The sequence below is a fragment of the Tympanuchus pallidicinctus genome, unplaced genomic scaffold (genome assembly GCF_026119805.1).
Source record: "Tympanuchus pallidicinctus isolate F22 unplaced genomic scaffold, pur_lepc_1.0 scaffold8, whole genome shotgun sequence".
Taxonomy (NCBI): domain Eukaryota; kingdom Metazoa; phylum Chordata; class Aves; order Galliformes; family Phasianidae; genus Tympanuchus; species Tympanuchus pallidicinctus.
Genome location: NW_026294802.1, coordinates 3,107,706 through 3,127,760, shown reverse-complemented (window position 1 = coordinate 3,127,760; position 20,055 = coordinate 3,107,706). Strand labels below are relative to the sequence as shown.

At 40.7% G+C, this 20,055-nt stretch overlaps 1 protein-coding gene across 18 annotated transcripts in view; it reads left to right on the top strand.

Annotated features, from left to right (window-relative positions):
• CACNA1C (calcium voltage-gated channel subunit alpha1 C) overlaps positions 1 to 20,055 on the top strand; it is a 476,647-nt gene that overhangs the window by 354,956 nt on the left and 101,636 nt on the right. For all 18 annotated transcript variants that reach the window (XM_052667558.1, XM_052667542.1, XM_052667556.1 and 15 more), the window contains 4 exons: positions 250 to 340; positions 8,692 to 8,718; positions 10,808 to 10,968; positions 12,258 to 12,483. In XM_052667558.1, the coding sequence (XP_052523518.1) occupies positions 250 to 340; positions 8,692 to 8,718; positions 10,808 to 10,968; positions 12,258 to 12,483 (505 nt within the window). The remainder of the gene's footprint in view (positions 1 to 249; positions 341 to 8,691; positions 8,719 to 10,807; positions 10,969 to 12,257; positions 12,484 to 20,055) is intronic.

Sequence of the window (20,055 nt, the reverse complement as noted above, 5' to 3'; positions counted from 1 at the left end):
ACTGACTCAAAAGGAAAGCAAGCAGCTGATTCTTTCCCTTTCTTTAGCATTTGAGTAAGCAGTGTGTATTCCAAAAGTCTACCAGCCCAGCCTTGTTTGTGCAGGGAGGCAGTAGACTTGCTCAGCTAAGCGCTTGATCCTCTGGAGCTGCAGCGGAGGGTCTTTTCAATAAGACTGATGTGATTCATTAATAGATGTGTCAGGTTCTAATGGCCAACCCTCTCTTTTTCTTCCCTTTGACTCTTACAGTGAGCATGCCCACCAGTGAGACCGAGTCCGTGAACACAGACAACGTCCCTGGAACAGATATTGAAGGAGAAAACTGCGGTGCTAGGCTAGCGTGAGTACATATACACAGTTATATGTGTGCAGGTGCTGGCTTGAGCTTGGTGGTTTAAAGCCAAGGCAAATGTTAAACTCGTTAAGGGGAAGGAAACCACACTACGGGTGAAAAGAGGGTGGAGGAGAGCTGTTAATCCCAGTTCTTATCTTAATTGCAATGTAAACTCATTCTGGATGTTAGTAGATAGCCTCTGGGATTACACAGATATAAATAAATCACAGAATTCCCACAATAAGCAGAGCTGGGTTTGCATAGTAGCTAAAAGAAGAACTAATGGATAAGTGTTCTTATTTTAAAATTGGTCTTTAGTGATAGTTAATCAAATTCAGTATATGCAGACCAAACAGTGGAATTGACCAGTATATTTTAATTTCTCTAATGGCTCCTCTGCACTTTACAGTGCCTTGTAATTGAAATACACATGATAGCTTCCATCCTGCAGCCTGAATTATACCCTTAAAGTGCTGAGCACATCATAGTGAAAAATAAAACACAGCAGTTGGGAGGGGGTAAAGCCTTCTCAAAATTACACCATTGTAGTAAGTAGACAGACTCAACAACATGTGAGATAGCACTTATGGAAGACGTTTATACTGTAAGATATGTTTTTTAGCTTCACTGTGAGCATGAATAGACCAGAGGAGTCCTTTCTTCCCTTTTGCATTACTTAAATAAGAATGGACCTTATGCTGCCTGGAAATATGTTTACCCTCTTTAATTTCTGTAAAAACTGGACTAAGCATTGTGCTGGAATACTTTGAGGCTCTGTCCTGTCCTTGGACATACTTTGAGCCCTTCTGTTTGATCAGCTGCTGATCATAACTACCAAAGAAGAATTCTGTTTTGTTAGGCCTGTGGTCCAGTGTTCAGACCCTGACAGTAACAGGAGGGGAAGCATGCAAGCCTGGTCTTTTCCTGCCTTTTATTCCACTTCTCTGCTCCTGAATTCATGATTTTGTGTTAGAGATCTTAGAGGAGATGCTTCTCATTTTTGTCTTGAGAAGCCCTTTATGGACCTGTCAGCCATGGATTTATCTGAAACTGCTAATGCTGCCTATCCTCACAGTCTCCTGTGGCAGCAAGTTTCAGCTGCTTGCTACCTGCTGTGTAGACAAGTAGTTTAGTGTATCTGTTTTAAGCTGATATACTGCTACTTTCAGTCAATGCCCTTTCCTCCTTATACTGTGAGATTCGATGATCAACAGTTCTGCATTCAGCTAATCTATCACTTTCACGATTTCCTAAACCTTGATTGTATCTCCCTCAAACACCCCTGGCCTTTTCCTCTACAGACTGAAAAGGAAGCAATGATATCTGCATTATAAGACGTGATGTGTGGAATATGTTATAAATTCAGTCTGCTTTCCTGGAAGTGTCAGCCAGTGGCTTACAAACTCTAGAAGAAAGTATGATGGCATTCCTTCGCCTGCTTGCTGTTGTCTACCTGCTGAGTCTGGTTTAGATTATGAACTCTTTTCAGAAGGAACCAGTCAAGGTCTATTCACAACAGTATGGCGGTTAGAACTCTCTCTTTAGCACCTCACTTAGCTGCCTGTGCTCTTGTCACATAATAGCAAGCAGCATCTGGATATGTGACCACTTCTTCCAGCTGGATCTGATTTGGAGAACTATCTCTCTTCTGCAATTATGGTTCTTAACACAATGGGTCCCCTGGTGCTACACAGTGCCAACAACAATGGGAACTGTTAATATAAAGTTGCATATATTTTTAATATTACAGCTTGCATTCATTTAATGTCCTTAATCCCAGAGGATCCTAAAACACTTCATGAACTGTATGTGTAGCAATTTTTTTCACAGTGTTAGAGTTTAGCTACCTTCAGGGTAAAATGTGACAGGTGTTTAAAAACATAAGGAGAAAGGACATGAGTGTATAAGGAGGTGTATGATAGATAACTTGTTTTGCGCTGAAACAGTATGGGGAACTTTGGCAGGGAGAACATAAGTCTGTAAATTGGAATGCTGCCAGGAGAACTGAAGTTTAACCCAATTCTAAACATAAACATGACTTAGAATGTAGTTTACTGAAAATGATCCAATATATCCACAGGAGAATGACAGTCCTATGGTCTGACACAGTGCACACTATGCCCACAGTGTAAGGAGAAGGAATGGCTGTATCCAATGCATTTTAACAAAGCAAAGAAAGATGACAACAAAATGGAACTTTGTTTCTTCTTCCCATGTTGTAAATCTTAAAATTGTGCCTACGTGTCACCAAAGCCGTACATATAAGATTGAGAGAGAAAAATGGTTTCCTTGCCTCATTCCATATAGTAGGCATATAGTAGGGAAATTGAAATCTGTTATTGAGAAGGGGATTTTTTTAACCGCCCCCTACCCAAGGACGTTCAAAATCCTCAAGGCCTCAGGGAGATTGCTTTTCATCTCCAAGAGATGAATGGGAGCCTTCGACCAGGAAAATGAATGACTGTATCTTTGCATTTGAAAGTGTGGATCAAAATACAAATTCGTCAGTGCTTCCTGGTTTTATAAATTTGTGGAGCTGCAAATTCCTCTTTTATGGGTAAATTTTGATTTGTCTTGAACTCTGATTCCATCAGGAATATATGAAATGTAAGCAGGGATTTCAGAACTGATTTGAGTAGTAACGTTGGTGGAACATGACTTAGAGCATTAGGATTTGGCCAGAGCATCCAATAATTAACTCAGTGCTGTTCAAGGATAGAAGTAGTTCTTTTAGGAAGTTGAGTTTTTCAAATGTGTTCTTCACATAGTACCAGTGAACTTTCAGTAAGTGTTAATGATTATGATCATGACATCCTGATTTACTGTAGTTGAAGGTTAAGCCTAGACTCTTGAGCACTCCTCTGCATTCTGAAGTTTGTCTTTTAGAACTGAAATGGCTAGAGAAGTTTTCTGTTCAGCTTTGAGTTTCATGTGTTGAGTTTCAGATGGCTTTTGATTTTGACCAGCCTACTAAAGTCACCCAATAGCCAGAAGTCCCCACTGTCTTGCTATAAACACGTTCTTCCTGGGGGTCAGAAATTGCACTGGGCAAGCTGCAGCTAGACATGACTGAAGCATCAGGGAGATTTCGAGGTAGAGGTAATATGTTTATTTATTTAGTGGCATCAAGCTGTTAGGGCATTTAATCACCTCAGCAACACCACCACCATGGTTACAGGCTGACCTTGCCATCTGAATATCCATGTGATAAAAAGAAAACGTACCTAGGAGACTGAAGGAGAATGTCTTTTTATTAAAGATAACTCCGTATTACTGGCTGTTCTTTTTGTTCTTATAAAAAGCTGCAGAGCTTTGAAAGGCATCATCTGTGAATGACAGAAAGATCTGCTTGAGAAGCCAGTCTCAAGCATGCCTTTTGGAAAAGGAGATCTTCCCTGACAGCCTTTCTCAGCTCCACAGAGACATATGCTACATGAGATCAGGAGACTACCTCTCAAACACACGCTGTCTCCTACTGATTGTTTCAAAGGAGCTTTTCTTCCTATAGTATCCATACTATCATCTGTGCTGTCTGGAGCAGTGCCAGATTTAAACCAGCAGGAGTTTCAGGAGGAATGTAGTATCTAATCTTTTTGCTTAGTGTGTAAATCCAGCTTCTTAAAACTAAAACAAACAAGCAAACACAAACTTTGTTCGTATTCATCCTTAGTAATTCCGCTGCCATCAGGCGAGCTGTGGAAAGGAGTATTTTCCTTCCTAAAATAATGCTATCTTTAACATGTGTCCAAATTTTTTTTTAAAAAAAGGTCTTGTGGGGTTCCATGGAGCACTGAAAAATGTCCCACAAATTCCACAGCATGTCATCTCTGTCATGACATTGCCTTGTACTGCACTGACATCTGTCCTGAAGTAGAAACACAACAGCTTTTATCCTCAAGGTCAGGAAGTGGAACTTACTTATCTTAATTCTGGCGTGTCACAACTTTAATGACCTGTTGCCTCCAGGTACAAAGAAATGTGTTTTCTCTACAAGTATCAGTGAGATAAACCCGAAACTAGGAGCAATGGGTTTCTCTTTACAGGACAGCCTTATACCTAGTAGTGATAATTTCCCTGAGCCTCTTTGAGGCTCAGCAGGCCTCAAATTCCTGCCGGCAGGCTGTTGCTCATAATCAACAGTAATCTGTTCTGCACAGGATGGCAGCATATATAACCCAATACAACCAGAATGCTAATTTTCTAATACAACCATGCAGACCTGGAGTGCCACAATAGAACTTGCTTTTATAAGTATGTCTTAGCTAAAAAGAGACCTTTGTGGAAACTTAAGTTTCACGGAGCTGTGGTAGAAAACTGAAGCACTTGAGCTCAAAGAGGAAGAGAACTTAAAATGATCTGCTTTCCCTGAAATAATAAGCCACTTGGCACTTTCACCTTGGATGGGATTTCCATATATTTGGGGGACAGTGCAATTGCTTTTCCACTGAAGAGGGTTAAAAAAGTAAAAGAGGATAGAATAAAATGAACAATCTACACTGGCTTTTCAGAAAATGCAATGTCCTTAAAATAATATAGACAATGGAAGCTTTCCTTGGCAGCCAAACCACTGGTGATTTTCTTTTGGTGCTTTTCTGTCTGTACAACAGCTCCTTATGCAACTCTTGCAATAATCAGCATAGCAGCCAGTGGTAAAGCAGAAAGGGTCATTTTGCTTTCGGGTTCAGTACAGTTGCCATTGGTTTTGACCTAATGAGAAGATAGATTCCTTTGAGGACCAAATTCTCAATCACATCAGGAGCTGCGGAAAGAAGAGTTTGCCAAAAGCTCTGAAACCTCTGCTGACTTTAGAAGGAAAACACATGGCAGCAACCCTTTCATATCAGCATTCACTACTGCTCTGCAGTTTATTTATAAGCATGGCATTCTTGTTATTCACCGTCAGTTCTAGGTACGTGTCTCAGGACAGCAGCATGCCCTTGTGGAGGAGGCATTATCTTCCTGCTTCACATTTTGTGACAGGCCTTACCTGTGACTTGCCAAAGGGAGAGCAGGGCTATTCACTCACTTTTAAGTGCTGGCCTGTTTCTCCAGTCTGTTTCCCAGATCAAGAAGGTCTAATAAATAGCAAACCACCTAAACTTTAAAATAGATAGATCCGGTTTCCTTAAGGATATTCTTTAGATTCTTATTGCTGCTAGCAAACAGCCACCTCTGTCTTAAACCCAGCATCACTCCTTTGGATCAGCATGCTCTTCAGTGCTTGATTTCAATCTGCTTCATAGTTCAAGTTCTCTGGGGCCAGAGTGTTTTGCTTGAAGCTTTTAATAAAGGGACAGAAATGAGAAATGATCATTGTGTATTACTGTATAATACTGCAGTATTAATTGTACTGTAGTGAAGATAGCAAGCTGGAGGTCCATTGCTTCAGGACAAATTGCAGAGATGTAGCTGAGGGTAGAACTTATCCCTAAGACTTCATTCTACTGAGAGGTAATTAGGAAATGAAAATGTTATGTCACTGTATACTCTTGTCCTAGGAATGTGTAGGAATGAATAGGGTGTGCATCTATTCTTCAGAGATTCCAACATCCCTACTCGAACAAAGAAATGCCCTTCCATCAGCAGGAAGATAGAAAGGGAAGAATGCTTTCCAAGGTTTTGCTGTGCTGCTTTATCTCACAGAATATGGGATATCTCTGAATCTGATATATCTGAATTGTGCTCATTGTCCCAAGCTTATGCTGATAAAATTTTAATGTTTCACTGTTTTATCCGCATGTGGTAACTTTACCTTAAACAGGTAAGGTTTAGAAGAGTTTTAGAAAATTGAACATAGCTACTCAAATGATAAAGGTCTGATTTCTAATTTCATCTTTTTTAAGATGTAATCTGAGTGACATGGATCCTATGACAAAAACACTCAGTAGTGATATGAAATATTTGTCATATAAGCTCTAATATCATATTTGGAAAAAAGTAACCAACAACTATTTCTCAAGACATATCAGAGCTCCACCTGAGGAAGATTTCTTTCTTTCAAAGACATAAAACATCTAGAGTATGAGGAGTACAACAGATCTGTCTTTAAACCTATACCACAGAATCTGATTCATTCTGAACCCCTGGCAAGTGCCAGTTTGGAATGTCACAAAGAGGCCATTTGATGACTTGAAAAATGCCATAAGTGCATTCTGTGTATTCGCTTCATTCTGAAAGGCGAAGGCTTCTTGATCACAGGTGTCATTGTAAAAAATATGTTTCAGATTAGGGCATAATATTTTAAAAAACAGTTATTGCACAATTTGTGTTTCCAAAACTCAACTTCATTCTGGGATTCTGCCTCTAAATATAAATCTCTTCCTCCTCCCTTGTCCTGTTCTATATATATATCACACCCACTTGCGATAAAGCCTTCTGCCATAACAGTAAGGCAGTGGGGCGGGGGGAACAGCTAACCTGTCGGAGCACTGAATGCACTTGGCTGTTGCTCATAATGCTCCAAAGATGTAATTATCACATGTGTGATGAACACTACACCTGCCACATCTCTTCTTCTTAAATAAATAAAAGGTCCCTTAAATGCAACAGAGCTCCCTCACTGGAAAGCCATCATCGGAGAGGTCATCAGAGGACTTCATACTCCCTGTCTTTCAGTTTCCACTGGGCGAGTACCCCATTACATCTTTCTTGCTCTCTTTCCACCCCACCTGAAGCTTTCTCCTGTGAAAGTCTTCCCTCTCTTTTTTCAGCACCAAGCCTTGTCTCACACTGCACTATTTTTATTCTCTTTCTTTCTCCTGGCCTTGTCTGATCCTTCCTGTTGCCTGTAAATCTGATCCATTACAGTAGGCAGGCCACTTTAAGCAGGACTTCTCAGTAAGATGGTGGGATAGCATTAACATTAAGGATATGCTGTGTAGGTACTTCACCAGCCATTCTTATTACAGTTCCATTGTCTCCTCAGCATAGTTTAGCATTCTGTTCAGCCAGTGTGTTATTTCTTCTTTATCAAAATAATTCTTGCATGTGTCTGAAACCACGCTGCTGCCTAGTATGTGGCCTAGACAAGCTGCCTGTGACATAGCAAGAAGGATGTATTCAGTGCAAAAGCTTTTATTTTTATTTATTTTGACTTGGACCATCTGCTGGTGAAATGCTTCTATCACTAAAATCTCTTACACATAAAGAAACTGACCCATCATTTTTTGTCAGTGACCAATGTCCTCAAACAGGTTCAAGATTACTACGGGAGGTAGCGTTGGATGCTTTAAGAATTGCTTTCCCCTGTGTCTGCTAACACAGCTCCATTTTTAAGCCAGTGCAGGGAGACCATTGCTGACTGTTGTCAACAATGAATCACTTTCCTATCATAGCGGGAACCTTAAGAAATACTTCCATTCAGCAGGAAAGTCTTATTCACAGTCACTCTCCAAATCTTCATTTCTTTTGTTGTTGGTAGTGGATTTTGAAGCTCCCTAAGTCATCTCTGGTGAATGTCATTGTATCCACATACTTTTGTTCTCTCTCTGCCTGTACTAGTGTTGTACATACCACAAGACAGTTTAAGAGTTTCTGGGACTTACAGGACAAGGGGCAAGAAGGGCAAGATAGCATCTATATAACTAGGGTTTGTCTCTAGCTTTGCCTGTAACTTCTTGTATAAAGCTAATGGCACTATTGAAGAGAATGATCCTGAGTGCATGGATTTAGATAGTCAGACATGTATATAGTTTGAGCATCGCTCAACTTTCAGGAGAGCTTAATAACCAGAATTTCATTGACAGCGACAGAATTTCTGATTGTTCAGCCCATTTAAATTCAGATTGCTTTACACAGATAACAAAGACAAATAAATACGAATGTTATTATCTAAGTATGAAAACAATCACTGTATACTGCTTTTCCCTCAATTGCTAGGAGAAAAAGAAAACATTATTTTCTCCTTGATTTCATAATGTGCTTATACACCTTGAAGTGACAGGTGATATATGAATGCAATATGTCTGTGTGTATATGTCATGTATATTTTAATACAGGTATATAAACAACTAGTGACTAAAAGAAAAAGAGTCATACTCAAAAAATAAACTTAGTAGCAGATGTATAGTAACCCTAGCTTTAGGCCATACTTTTACCCAAGAAAAAGGCTATTTGCTGATCTTAGTAGGTGGTAGACTCCTATCACAGCATGACTTCTGCTTCGTAACTCCCACCAAAAAACAGGTTTGGATATCGGGGAATCCTAATCCTGTCCAGAGCCTATTGGGGATTCCAAAGGAAAAGAGTATACATGCAAAAAATTAATTGAGCTTGTTTCTTTCTGTTGCTGTTCTCATAAAAGCCTTAGGAGGTATGGAAAAACTTCAGAGACTTTAATGGCAATTCTTATCTTTCAGGCATCGGATCTCCAAATCTAAATTTAGGTAAGTAACTTTTGTTTTCCTCCTTTGCACTGATTTTGTTCCTTACCTTGTGGAATGGCTTATTCCTGCATCTGTGGGGTACAGTTTTGATTCTAGGGCATGCTGCCACATTTGGTAGATTTTAGTCAATCGTCTACTAAATAATAATATACTTTTTCTAAATTTTATACTGATATAAGGCACAGGGACTACTGAGAATATTTCACTGAAAAATACGTATCTGATTGCTACCTCTGCATCTTGAACCATAAAAAATTAAAGCAGAAGGAAAAAAAGTTCTACCACATAATTACATTGTGCCCATAACATCAACCCTGTCAGCTCAAGGTTCTGTTTCCTACACTGGGTTCCATTACTCTGTGCTGCTTGACTGTAAGTCTCTCAACTGACAAAGTTTGATATTGAGATTATTTGTGAATTGCTCTCTTTTACTGTGAGACATGTGAAGCTTTTCTGGTGATACTTCCCTTTCTGTTGACTTAAAGCTCTTAGCAATGTACATCAATCTGCTGGTGATCATCTGTGGGTTTTCTCTGTAAAAGCTGACCAAATCCATGTAACTTCACTGTTGACATCCCATTCCATTTCTGCCTCTTCTGCAGGAGTCCAGCAGCCTCCATTGAACTCTGAATTCAATGTCAATTTTATAGAAAAGTAAATTAGCTTTCACAGGAACTGAGACAAGGATTAAAATGTTACTTAAATAAGGGACAGTAATGTAGATTCAGGAATCTGCATGTGTATATATTGCCAGTACACATCCCTCTGCAGAGTGTTGCATACTTGATCACATTCATACAGTCCATGGATTTAATTATGTCAAGTGTAAGCACAAGAAAACATTTGTATCACCACATGGTGATGTTCCTTCTCCATTAGTGCAAAATACATACAAAACCGTGTAAGACTGCTGATGGTTTAAGGAGAATGTAAACACATCAGTGTTGTGACCATTTTGAAAATTGAAAGATCATTTCCTGTCCACAGTCCACTTGCTAAACATGCAGCCCTGATTAAATGCTTGAGCTACCAAGACTAGATGCAAAGCTAATTACAAAGCTAAAACAGCCTGGATTTTATTGCCTGTTGAAATGCTGTTGCAAAATTCTCAGCCGGTGTGCAGTGTGCACATTGCCTGGCTTTATTTTATCTATATACTGAGCCCTGACCTCAAGCATGGCCACAGTTTATCACTGGAAATTATATGTAAGAAAAGACTAACCAAGAGATTTTCTCTCCCCCTCTGTCCTGTAATGTTTATGTGTGCATCCGAAGAGCACAACGGACACCTGTGTGTATAATGCATATAATATCTATATAAAACTATTAGTTTTATTATACAGTGGCAAGTGTTGCCTGGAGACTGGTTGCTATGCAAGTTAAATTCTGACGAGTAGGAGGTGTGTAATTAGCTTTAAATATCTTCTGTGGTTAGTAATTACCCTCAGAAATCAGTGACACAAGAGAACGTCTTCTTGGAAGGCAAACTTTAAAAGATCTGTTGATTAACAAATGGTATCCTTAGCTCCAGGCAAGAAGGTAAGGTACTGAGGTCCCCTAAATCTTTCTGTTCAGAGTTAGCTCTGGGATTACGCTAGTTTCTGATCATTGCCAACTGCTGGATACCTTCTATGAGTATTATATTTTATCTCACTCTCCAATTGTACACCTCCCATTGTACACAGTGGAAATCTTTTCGTTGACTATCCCAAGGCTGGGCCAAGTTCGATTTCAGGCCACAGGCATTATACAGAGGAAGAATAATGATTTTTGTGGGAATTGGACTGAAAGACATCTTAGGGTAGCTGTGATAGATGTCTTAATCAGATTAAGATATTGCTTGAAAAGGTTTATTCACCCTTAAATGTTGCAAATTGGTTTGGGACTAACTTCATTCCTAGAGCTAAAGAAACGATGATCACAGCTGTCGACTCAGATGAGAGTAAGAGCATGTTTCTCAGGGTGAACTTTAAAGTTATTCCCTACCATTTTCAAGCAATGAATCAAGACCAGAGTCTCTCTCACAGAGATTTGCAGTAGCCTAAAGATCTCTGTCTAAAAAGCACTTTTCCTTTTCTAATTTTTCAAGTCGCTATTGGCGCCGATGGAATCGATTCTGCAGACGAAAGTGCCGTGCTGCTGTCAAGTCCAATGTTTTCTACTGGTTGGTGATCTTCCTTGTGTTTCTCAACACCCTTACCATTGCTTCTGAACACTACAACCAGCCAGACTGGCTCACTGAGGTTCAAGGTGAGGAGAGAGTGATGGTTCTGTTTGTTTTGTTCAGTGTTAAGAAAGAGGGCTGTGGGAGAAGCTGGTGTGTTAGGCTATTAGGCTACAGAGTGTAAAAGGAACATGTGCAGCTGCAAGTAGTCCCCTTTCTGAGGAGGATCTTAAACAACACAACAAAACATCAACCCACATAAGGAGAGGTTTCGGGGAAGATATGAATCCTTCATTTTTAGCCAAAGTGATGTTCCACTGGGTGTAAGTGAAATCAGGAGCTTATGCTAAATGAATATCTGCAGCCATCAGATTTCTAATTTATGGATGGCTTCTGGAATCTATAAGTTTTCCAGGGTCTTCCCCTGGAAAAGTAGGAGGGCCACAAAGATCATCAGGGGACTGGAACACCTCCCCTATGAAGACAGGCTGAGGGAGCTGGGCTTGTTCAGCCTGGAGAAAAGAAGGCTGCAGGGTGACCTCATTGCAGCCTTTCAGTACCTGAAGGGAGCCTACAAAAAGGAGGGGAATCAACTCTTTGAAAGGGTTGATAACAGCAGGACAAGGGGAAATTGTTTAAGTTGAGGGAGGGGAGATTTAGGTTGGACATCAGGGGGAAGTTCTTTACAGAGAGAGTGGTGAGGTGCTGGAACAGGCTGCCCAGAGAGGTTGTGGATGCCCCATCTCTGGAGGTGTTCAAGGCCAGGTTGGATGGGGCCCTGGGCAGCCTGGTCTGGTATCAAATGGGGAGGTTGGTGGCCATGCATGTGGCAGGGGGGTTGGAGATTCGTGATCCTTGAGGTCTCTTCCAACCCTGGCCATTCTGTGATTCTGTGATTCTGTGAAACTGCATTTATGATAAATTCTAACTACCAGCAAAGTGGCAAAGAATGAGTTTTTAAATTCTTCATTCTTCAGAACAGTTGAATCCTCACTGGACGTGAGAGCAGCTGAAAGGCTTAATTAAGCAACAGCAGGTAGCACAGCAGCTCTTCTATTCCTACTCCCATCTGCAGATGACAAGTGTGATGGGAGATTGAGCACAGGAAGGCATATCCCTGCCGCGGAGGTTGTGTGGTTGTATAATACATCACAGCTGTATCTGCAATGCATAAGAATTGCTGTAAGCATCCTTGTAAAACATTTCTGTGGATGACATGCCCACACCTTTAAAGTCTACTCTTTCAAACAAGCTTGGATAACGTTACTCTTTCAGACTGATCCCGGAAGGGGGTTCTTACAAGCGAGGGTCAATAATTAATGTTATGATCTTTTGATTAAGTTTCCTTAATCTGTTTCTGTTTGTTTTTCATGAGACACTGCCAATAAGGTGCTGCTAGCTCTTTTCACGGCAGAGATGCTGCTGAAGATGTACAGCCTTGGTCTCCAGGCCTATTTTGTGTCCCTCTTCAACCGCTTTGACTGTTTCATTGTGTGTGGAGGAATCCTGGAAACTATTCTGGTTGAGACGAAGATCATGTCACCACTGGGCATTTCTGTGTTGAGATGTGTTCGGCTATTAAGAATATTTAAAATCACAAGGTACATTTGTGATTCTTTCAGAATGTATGAGGGCTACAGAACGTGTGTAATTTCAAGTCACTAACATGGTGCTTTTTTCACTTTTTCTACCATTAATTGGGTAGTGGGAGTGCTAGGCAAATGGTCCTCATCTTCTGTCAACCAAGGCAGGATAGGGAGGACTGAACAGATTAGATGTTCCTGATTTGAATTGGATTGGTCAAAAGTCGGTTATAGGGGACTGAAGACACTTGATACCATGCTGATTAACCAAAATCTGGGAGGATAACATTGAGTTTGTGCTCTGAATTTCCATGCAAAAGACCAAGTGAAAACAAAAGAGCAGATAGCCTTGTGATGTTTTCTGGTGTTTTGTGGGTGGCAGAGCCTGAAATACTACTGTAAGTCAAAACAGTATTTGAATGAGGAGTCCATACCAGCTCCAGGAGACTCAACCATGGTCTAAGTGTCAACACAAGCACCTATAGGCAAAAGGTGTTGCCAGCCTTTTTCCTTCAGAGAAGATTGGCATGAAGCAGCAGCTCTACAAAGAAGCCAGACTTTTCCAGACTTTAATCTCTCCTATTTTTACTTTTCTTTCTGTCTTCTCTCCACAGTGGTGTCCATTAAACAGTTACTTCTTCTTGCAGAAATGCACTTCCAAAGCATCAGCTTGATTTGGAAGGAGTTTTTCAGCTTGAGGGAGGTGTAGGAGACGTCATCTCCTTTCTTACCCATATTGCAGATCTTGGAACAAATCTGCTCTTGTAGCAGCATAGGGCCTGCCTTTTCCCATTTGAGCACTGGTCAGCATCTTATATAAAGCTTGTCTGAGGTGATTAAAGAATGAATTTTATGCAGGCTCAGCTACAAAAATGTCCCTAGAATTACTGTAAATTCCCCCGAAGGAAATTTCTGACAAATTTGAGATAAAAAACGCAGGGCATTACAAAAACATGACCAGAACTGGAAGGCAGTCAAGGTGGCAGAGCTGTGAGGCAGAAAAAAAAAAAAAAAACAGACTTGGACTCTCATATTGTACAAAATTTACCCTTAAAACTTCTGAGCCTCAAGGCTCTGGCAGTGTTGACTGTTTTCAGAGTCAAATGGCAGAGACAGAAAATCAGTTTACAATCTTGGAGAAAGTGGCCAAATCAAACTTGCACCTACTAAAACAGAGAAAAGGTAGTCTTTTTTTAGATATGATCACTGGAAAGAGAAAAATGTTCCAATTGACAAGAATTTCCAGCAGGAGCAATATCTTTGCCCTTTCAGAAATAGTGAAGATCTCTGGTCCAGGGACTGTTTTTCCTGGATCTTTGGGTCTGAAAGCTATCATCATTGAATCCCAGGCCTGGTTTCTGAGGAAACCAGTAGCTGTTTCAGGCATTGGGTAATCAGATATACCCAGGGCAACATACCAACAGCTATAAAAGCATAAGCTTCCACATAGCATGCTGGAGAGGTCATTGTTTTTTCTAGGCATTTCTCCACTCCTACACAAAATATATCTAGCTAGCAGAATTCTCTAGTAGAAAGGAAAATGATGAGAGAATATTATTAATACTTTAGGAGCCTTCATCAATTGGAATACTCAGATATTCCTAAAGATTCTGGCAGAGATGTAAAGTATGAACCAGCCAGCAACAGGTCTAGTTATACTTACCTCCCTTCTGCATCATATCTGAAATCCAGTTTTTCACAGAAAAAGTATTGCCTGTAAAATACCTTGTGATTTGTACAGGTGTCTATGTATAATCAGAGCTGAGGAGTAACTCAAAGTGAACAGTGTACTAATCGGGTTTTCCCTTCTTTCCTTTTCCTAAAATATTGGCAAGTAGGTTGCATTAGTTTCAGATTTGTATATTTTTTAATTATTTGTAATTTTCTCCATGGTTTTTCCCCTCTGTGAGTGAAGTTCACCCTCATGTGGAAGGCCTTAGCACAAGCCTCCAAAGCTGCACTTCAGACCCAGTCATGTCAGACTGCAGGAGAGAATTTTCTGGCATTAAAGCAAAACTTTTACTTCGTATGTTCTCCAGTAAAATATGATCTTTTACTTTATTCACTCCGCTCTACACACAGTGATAGTTTAGTGATATTTACATTATCAGTACTGCTGGAAAACACCATCTGTGTAGATGATGATATGGAAAGATACAATCTTTTAAAGGTAGGAAGAATAGTAATGATGATAGTGTAATGTTTTATGTCAAGTGTGTATTCATGAGCAGTGATATGGACATACAGTGGCGATGGAAATAGTGATAATCAGAATAATTAAAAAGGCACAAAGCAGGGAAGATTCTCTGATGAAAATATGTCATTAGTTAGCCTAACCATTATATATCTGTGGATTTTCTGTGATAAACACCGTGCACAAATTCTGGATGCTATAAGATAATGCACTTCTAGGAAAAGCACAAATACAGCTCCCCAGTATAGAAGAAACAAGTAAAGACACTAACAGAAATCATTTAGAAATTGCATTTAGAATTTCAAGAGCAAACATTTCTTCTAAGACTATAAATACTCTTCAGAATCATTTTGTCTTGTACATTAGTCTTAGTAATTTGGGACTCCATGCTGAGAGGCACTGAGGCTCCCCTTTGCTGCCCAGATAATCTATCTAGAGGTTTGCTGCCTGCTGAGTGCCCACATTTGGGTATCAGGAAGAGACTACCAGGTATGATAAGCTGGAGGACTACTATTCACTCCTGCTCTTTAAGGCTGGGTCACAGGAGGCAACTAGGAAATTACAAAATATTAAAAATGAATTTATATCCCCTGGGAAGATGTTGAAGGAATCAGGAGCACAGGTAGTATTCTTCTCTGTCCTCCCAGTTTGAGTTTTGAGAACTGGGCAGGAGGAGTAAAGCAGACGAATTGGATGAGTGTCTGTATGGATAGTGTCACACAAAGGGATTCAAGTACTGTGATCTTGGATACAGCTACAAGAGACTGGACATGTGGACATCAGACAGGATGCAACTGACCATGAGAAGCAAGAATATACTGGGCAGAAAGCTGGCTTAGTGATCACCAGGGCTTTAAAGTAGATTTGATGGAGAAATAGGATGTACTTTTGAGTGACAGAGAAGAGCCAGGGAACACTGTCACTTCAGGAAGCAGCGAGAGAAAACCTTATATTTGTCCCACAGGAATTAGGGAGGGCTCCTCCAAGAAGGCAATGCATCCAATAGCCCAACAAAGAATTGATTGGATGCTCAGAGCCAGAAAGTTATGGTCAATGGCTCTATGCCCAGGTGGAGGCTGGTCAGAGTGTTGTCCCCCAGGGGTCAGCCTTGGGAGCCATGCTCTTCAACGCCTTTGTCAGTGACCTAGACAATGTGATTGAGTGCACCCTCAACAAGTTTGCTGATGACACCAAGATGAGTGGTGCAGTTGATACTGCAAATTGAAAGGATGCCAAAAGGGACCAGGACAGGCTTGAAAAATGGTCCCACAAGAACCTGATGAGATTCAGCAAGGCCAATTGCAAGTTGTTCCACTTGGGTCAAGATAATCCCATACATACATACAAACTGGGAGAAGAACTCGTTGAGATCAGCCCTGCAGAGAAGATCTTGAGGGTCTTGATGGACAAAAAACTGGACACAAGCCAGCAGCTTGTGCTTGTATCCTGGAAGGCTGTATCAGAAGGGTGGCCAGGAGGGAGGTGATTGCCTCACTGTACTCTGCCCTTGTGAGGCCCCATCCGGAGTATGGCTTCCAGGCGTAGGGTCCCAAGCACAGGAAAGATGCAGAGCTGTTAAAGTGGGTCCAGGGAAGGACCACAAAGATGATCAGATAGCTGGAGCATCTCTCTTAGAAAAAAGACTGAGGAAATTGGGCCTGTTTAGTTTACAGAAGAGAAGGCTCCAGGGAGACCTCATTGTGGCCTTCCAGTACTTGGGAGTAATTTATAAACGCAAGGGAGACTGACATTACATATGGTCTGATAGTAATAGGACAAGGGAGAATGGGTTTCAAACAAAAAGAGGGAAGATTTTGATTAGATATTAGGAGAAAATGTTTTACTCAGAAGGTGGTGAGGCCCTGACACAGCTGCCCAGATAAGCTGTGGGTGCCCCATCTCTGGAGGCATTCAAGGCCAGGTTGAATGGGGCCCTAGACACCCTGAGCTGCTGGGTGGCAGCCCTGCCACAGAACTGGGATTGGAACTGGGTTATCTTTAAGGTCCATTCCAACACAAAACATTCTGTGACTCTATGATTAGACAGGCAGCCAGCATAATCTCCTTTATTCTCCCTAATTTTTACAGCGCTATACAGATTTTTTTTCTTTGCTGAGAGAACACAAATGATTGTCTCTTAGGGCATAATATTCTATTGCTTTATAAATCCGTATATTTATTCCTATTTGTTTTGAAGATAAATCAGTTTGCTTACAACAGTTTACTGAAATTTGATATTTCAAACCTAAATTCTACCACTGTATATGTCACTGTTAACTGTAGGGAGGAGAGGCATGGCACCTTTTTTTGTACCTGCTTTCAAAATGGTTTTATATTGGATGAACAGTGTGGGAAGCTTTCCCACAAAGAGGCTTCCAGCTGTCACTACTGTTTTAAGCTCTGCATTTGTGATTGCAAGTATCATAAAGCCATAGTGAAAAGCAATGAAGAGGAGAGAGAAGAGAATAAAAGAAAACATTAAGCTCTAATCCAGTTCTGCATTTAATTTCTATGTGAGGCGTTGAACAAACCATTTAACATCTCTGCATCTTATTTCTCCCTATTGAAACAAGGATCATAATCATGTCCTTCTCACTGGAGTTTTGCAGAATCTCTTTCACTGGTTTTGGGAGATATTAGGAAGCACATTAATTTCCGTATCGGTCAAAGGAAGCAGCAGTGCTTTCTTTTTACCTGCCATTATATGATGACTAGTCCAAATTCTCTGATTTCTTCCAGCGGTGCCTTGACATTTGTTGCAACTGGTGTGTTTTTCTCTTTGTAGTACATTAAACCACAGAGGACAGAGTGGTCAGAGAGTCTTTGTTTGGGCTTCTTCTTCTATGGCCAACACAAGGCTCTTTGTTTTAATGAGTAACCTGAGAAGTTTTGGCGGAGTGTTTGAGTTAGCTCTCCAATTGCAGCTGGTAACCTCAGTTCAGGCTTCCGGGAATCTGAGACAAGACCATTGTTACTTCCATATCCTAGTTGGGTCAGTCAGTCCTTATCCTTTCCTTTTTCTCTTTTCCCTCTACTTCCCTATTGGTTTGTTTACTTTTCTAAAGGTGCTGTATTTCTAGCTAGCACTCAGAGCACAGAAAAAAACAGCACTAAGCTTATCTCCATTAATTGCTCTAAAGTTGATTAGTTGCATAGGAAACTGAATCTCAGATATGGAGCCATTTGCAAGAATTGCAGAGCTGATAAAAGTCTGTGCAGCTGTGCTATAAGATAGCAAGACACTTAAGCTTAAAGCAAGTCATTGAGACTGTTCAGATGGGTAACAGCTTTACTGCATGTTTGTTAAGGGCATGTGTGTCCTGACTGACATTGGAGGGTTTGGTGATATTCTAGACCCCACCAGTTTCTCTTTTGAGCATGCTAAATTCAGTCCAATTTCATCAGAAATTATTTTTCCCTTTTCCTGTGTCACTTTCTCTTCCTCCCACAGTATGAATGTTGTGAACTGTAAGCATAAACACAAACATAAAGAGCTGTTACATAGCACATTCAATCTGGACATTTGGTGGCACCGAGCTCACAAATTCCATGCCCTTACCTCTGCTCTGTAGTTTTACAATGCTCGTCTCTTTAATTGCAGTTAAACTTCTAAATCACTACGGTTTTCTCTGAAGTGCTGAAGCTGGGATGGAGGGAAAACATCACAGTTCTCTTTGAAGCTCAGTGCTTGGAGATGAACTAGTTGCTGAACTTCAGAGGACATGGCAGTTCCTCTGCAGGTCAGATTGCTAACCCTTGCAAAGTAATTGGGCCACCTGAATATTTGTCTGCCATGGGACAACAAAAGCCTTCTTTTTACCCTGGCATTTGAAAATATTCATTTCAGTAAGATTTTAAGAATCCCTGTCTCTAATGACCACATTGACTTAAGAAAAGACGAATTTGTATGTAGAATTATCCGACCTCCTCCAACAAGTGAGAATGCTTGACATGTCCGACATCCTTCTATAATAGAGCTTCCTTCTCTAAGGAAAATACACCTAGAACTTCAGGGTCTTCTAAGGAGAGAAGGATTCACTATTAAAAGCTTTGGGAGAAGGGAGTGGAGGATGCCAACCATGTTGTGATCTCAGATCATGGTAGAAGGCCACAAAAGATGATGCTAGAAGAAAGACTTAGCAACTTACAGATCATAAACATTACTGGCTTGCTGGCCTGTGCAAGCCACCCAAGGTTGTATTCAAAATGAGGTGACTGGAAGATGTCAGCTAATCTTAAATCTAGTCTGAAATATTTGTCAAACTCAAAAGAACATACAGTAAAAGTGTTCATGGCATTCTAAGCAGTAGGATAAAAATGTTTGAGCACATACCAGGCTGAAGTGAAAGTTGCTTCATTGGCAATGTGGTCAATTCTTCACAAAAATGTAGCATTTTTCCAACACATGGTTACACTGCTGGTTGGCAAAGGTAAGCAAGCAAGCTGATATGTTAGAGTAGAGCATGCTACTTGCATTACTTTGAATCCTTAAATGGGACCAAAGGGGCTAGAAGATTGTCTTCTGCATCGTACATCAGTCAGATCTGGGCATAAACCTGAATACACTGAGAGAAGATCTTAGCCATCCTCCCTATCTAATGGTAGCTGCTCAAAAAGCAGGAGTCTCAATTGCCTGGTCGTAGGTCATTTGTCCTTTTCTCAGTAGCTGATCTAAGTGGACTTCGCCACAATCTTATCCAATAAATTTCCATCAGTGCCAGAGAACAAAAGAAAAATCTGTTGATTTTGGTTACTGTGATCAGCTGGTGCTTTGTTGTCTTAGAGATCCTGGAAATGTCTTGACCAGCTGTTTTTGAACCCAGCTCTAAGCCCTTCCAAAGTGTTCTGCAGCCTACCTGAGCAAATATAAAGGGTTTAGTACTCCTAAAAAGCAGTGATAGTGAGCAAAGAAAACTGAGGCCATTAGGGGTGTAGATCTGGAGTCTCCCTTTAAGGGTCCATACGAAAGAAGCGAAGGACCTGGAGTATCTTCCTCATTCTCAGCTCCAGAAGGCTGTGCAACCTCTGTCTGTCTGTGAGCCCAAGTGCACAATCACACCATATTTTGGACAAGTTTCTATTTGTATCCAAACTGTTTCCCCATCTGCTCCTGCCACTTACTGCAGGCCATTCTCTGGAGTGAGGTATTCTGGCATGCCACAACATCTGTGAGTGTTGTAATGAGGTTGGTTAGAATGTAACTCACTGAAGCGGCAAGAACTAATCACTGTATATTGATACAAGATTTTCAGAGACTTAGATGGAGAGTGCTGCAATAATCTTCGGGGTGTGAGCATCAAGTGGGGGTGGAGGGAATGTACACGTGTGGTAGTAAAATTACTCATTAGCTGCAGTAGGTCTCATTATCTTAGGGAAGTACATAAATGATTCACTGC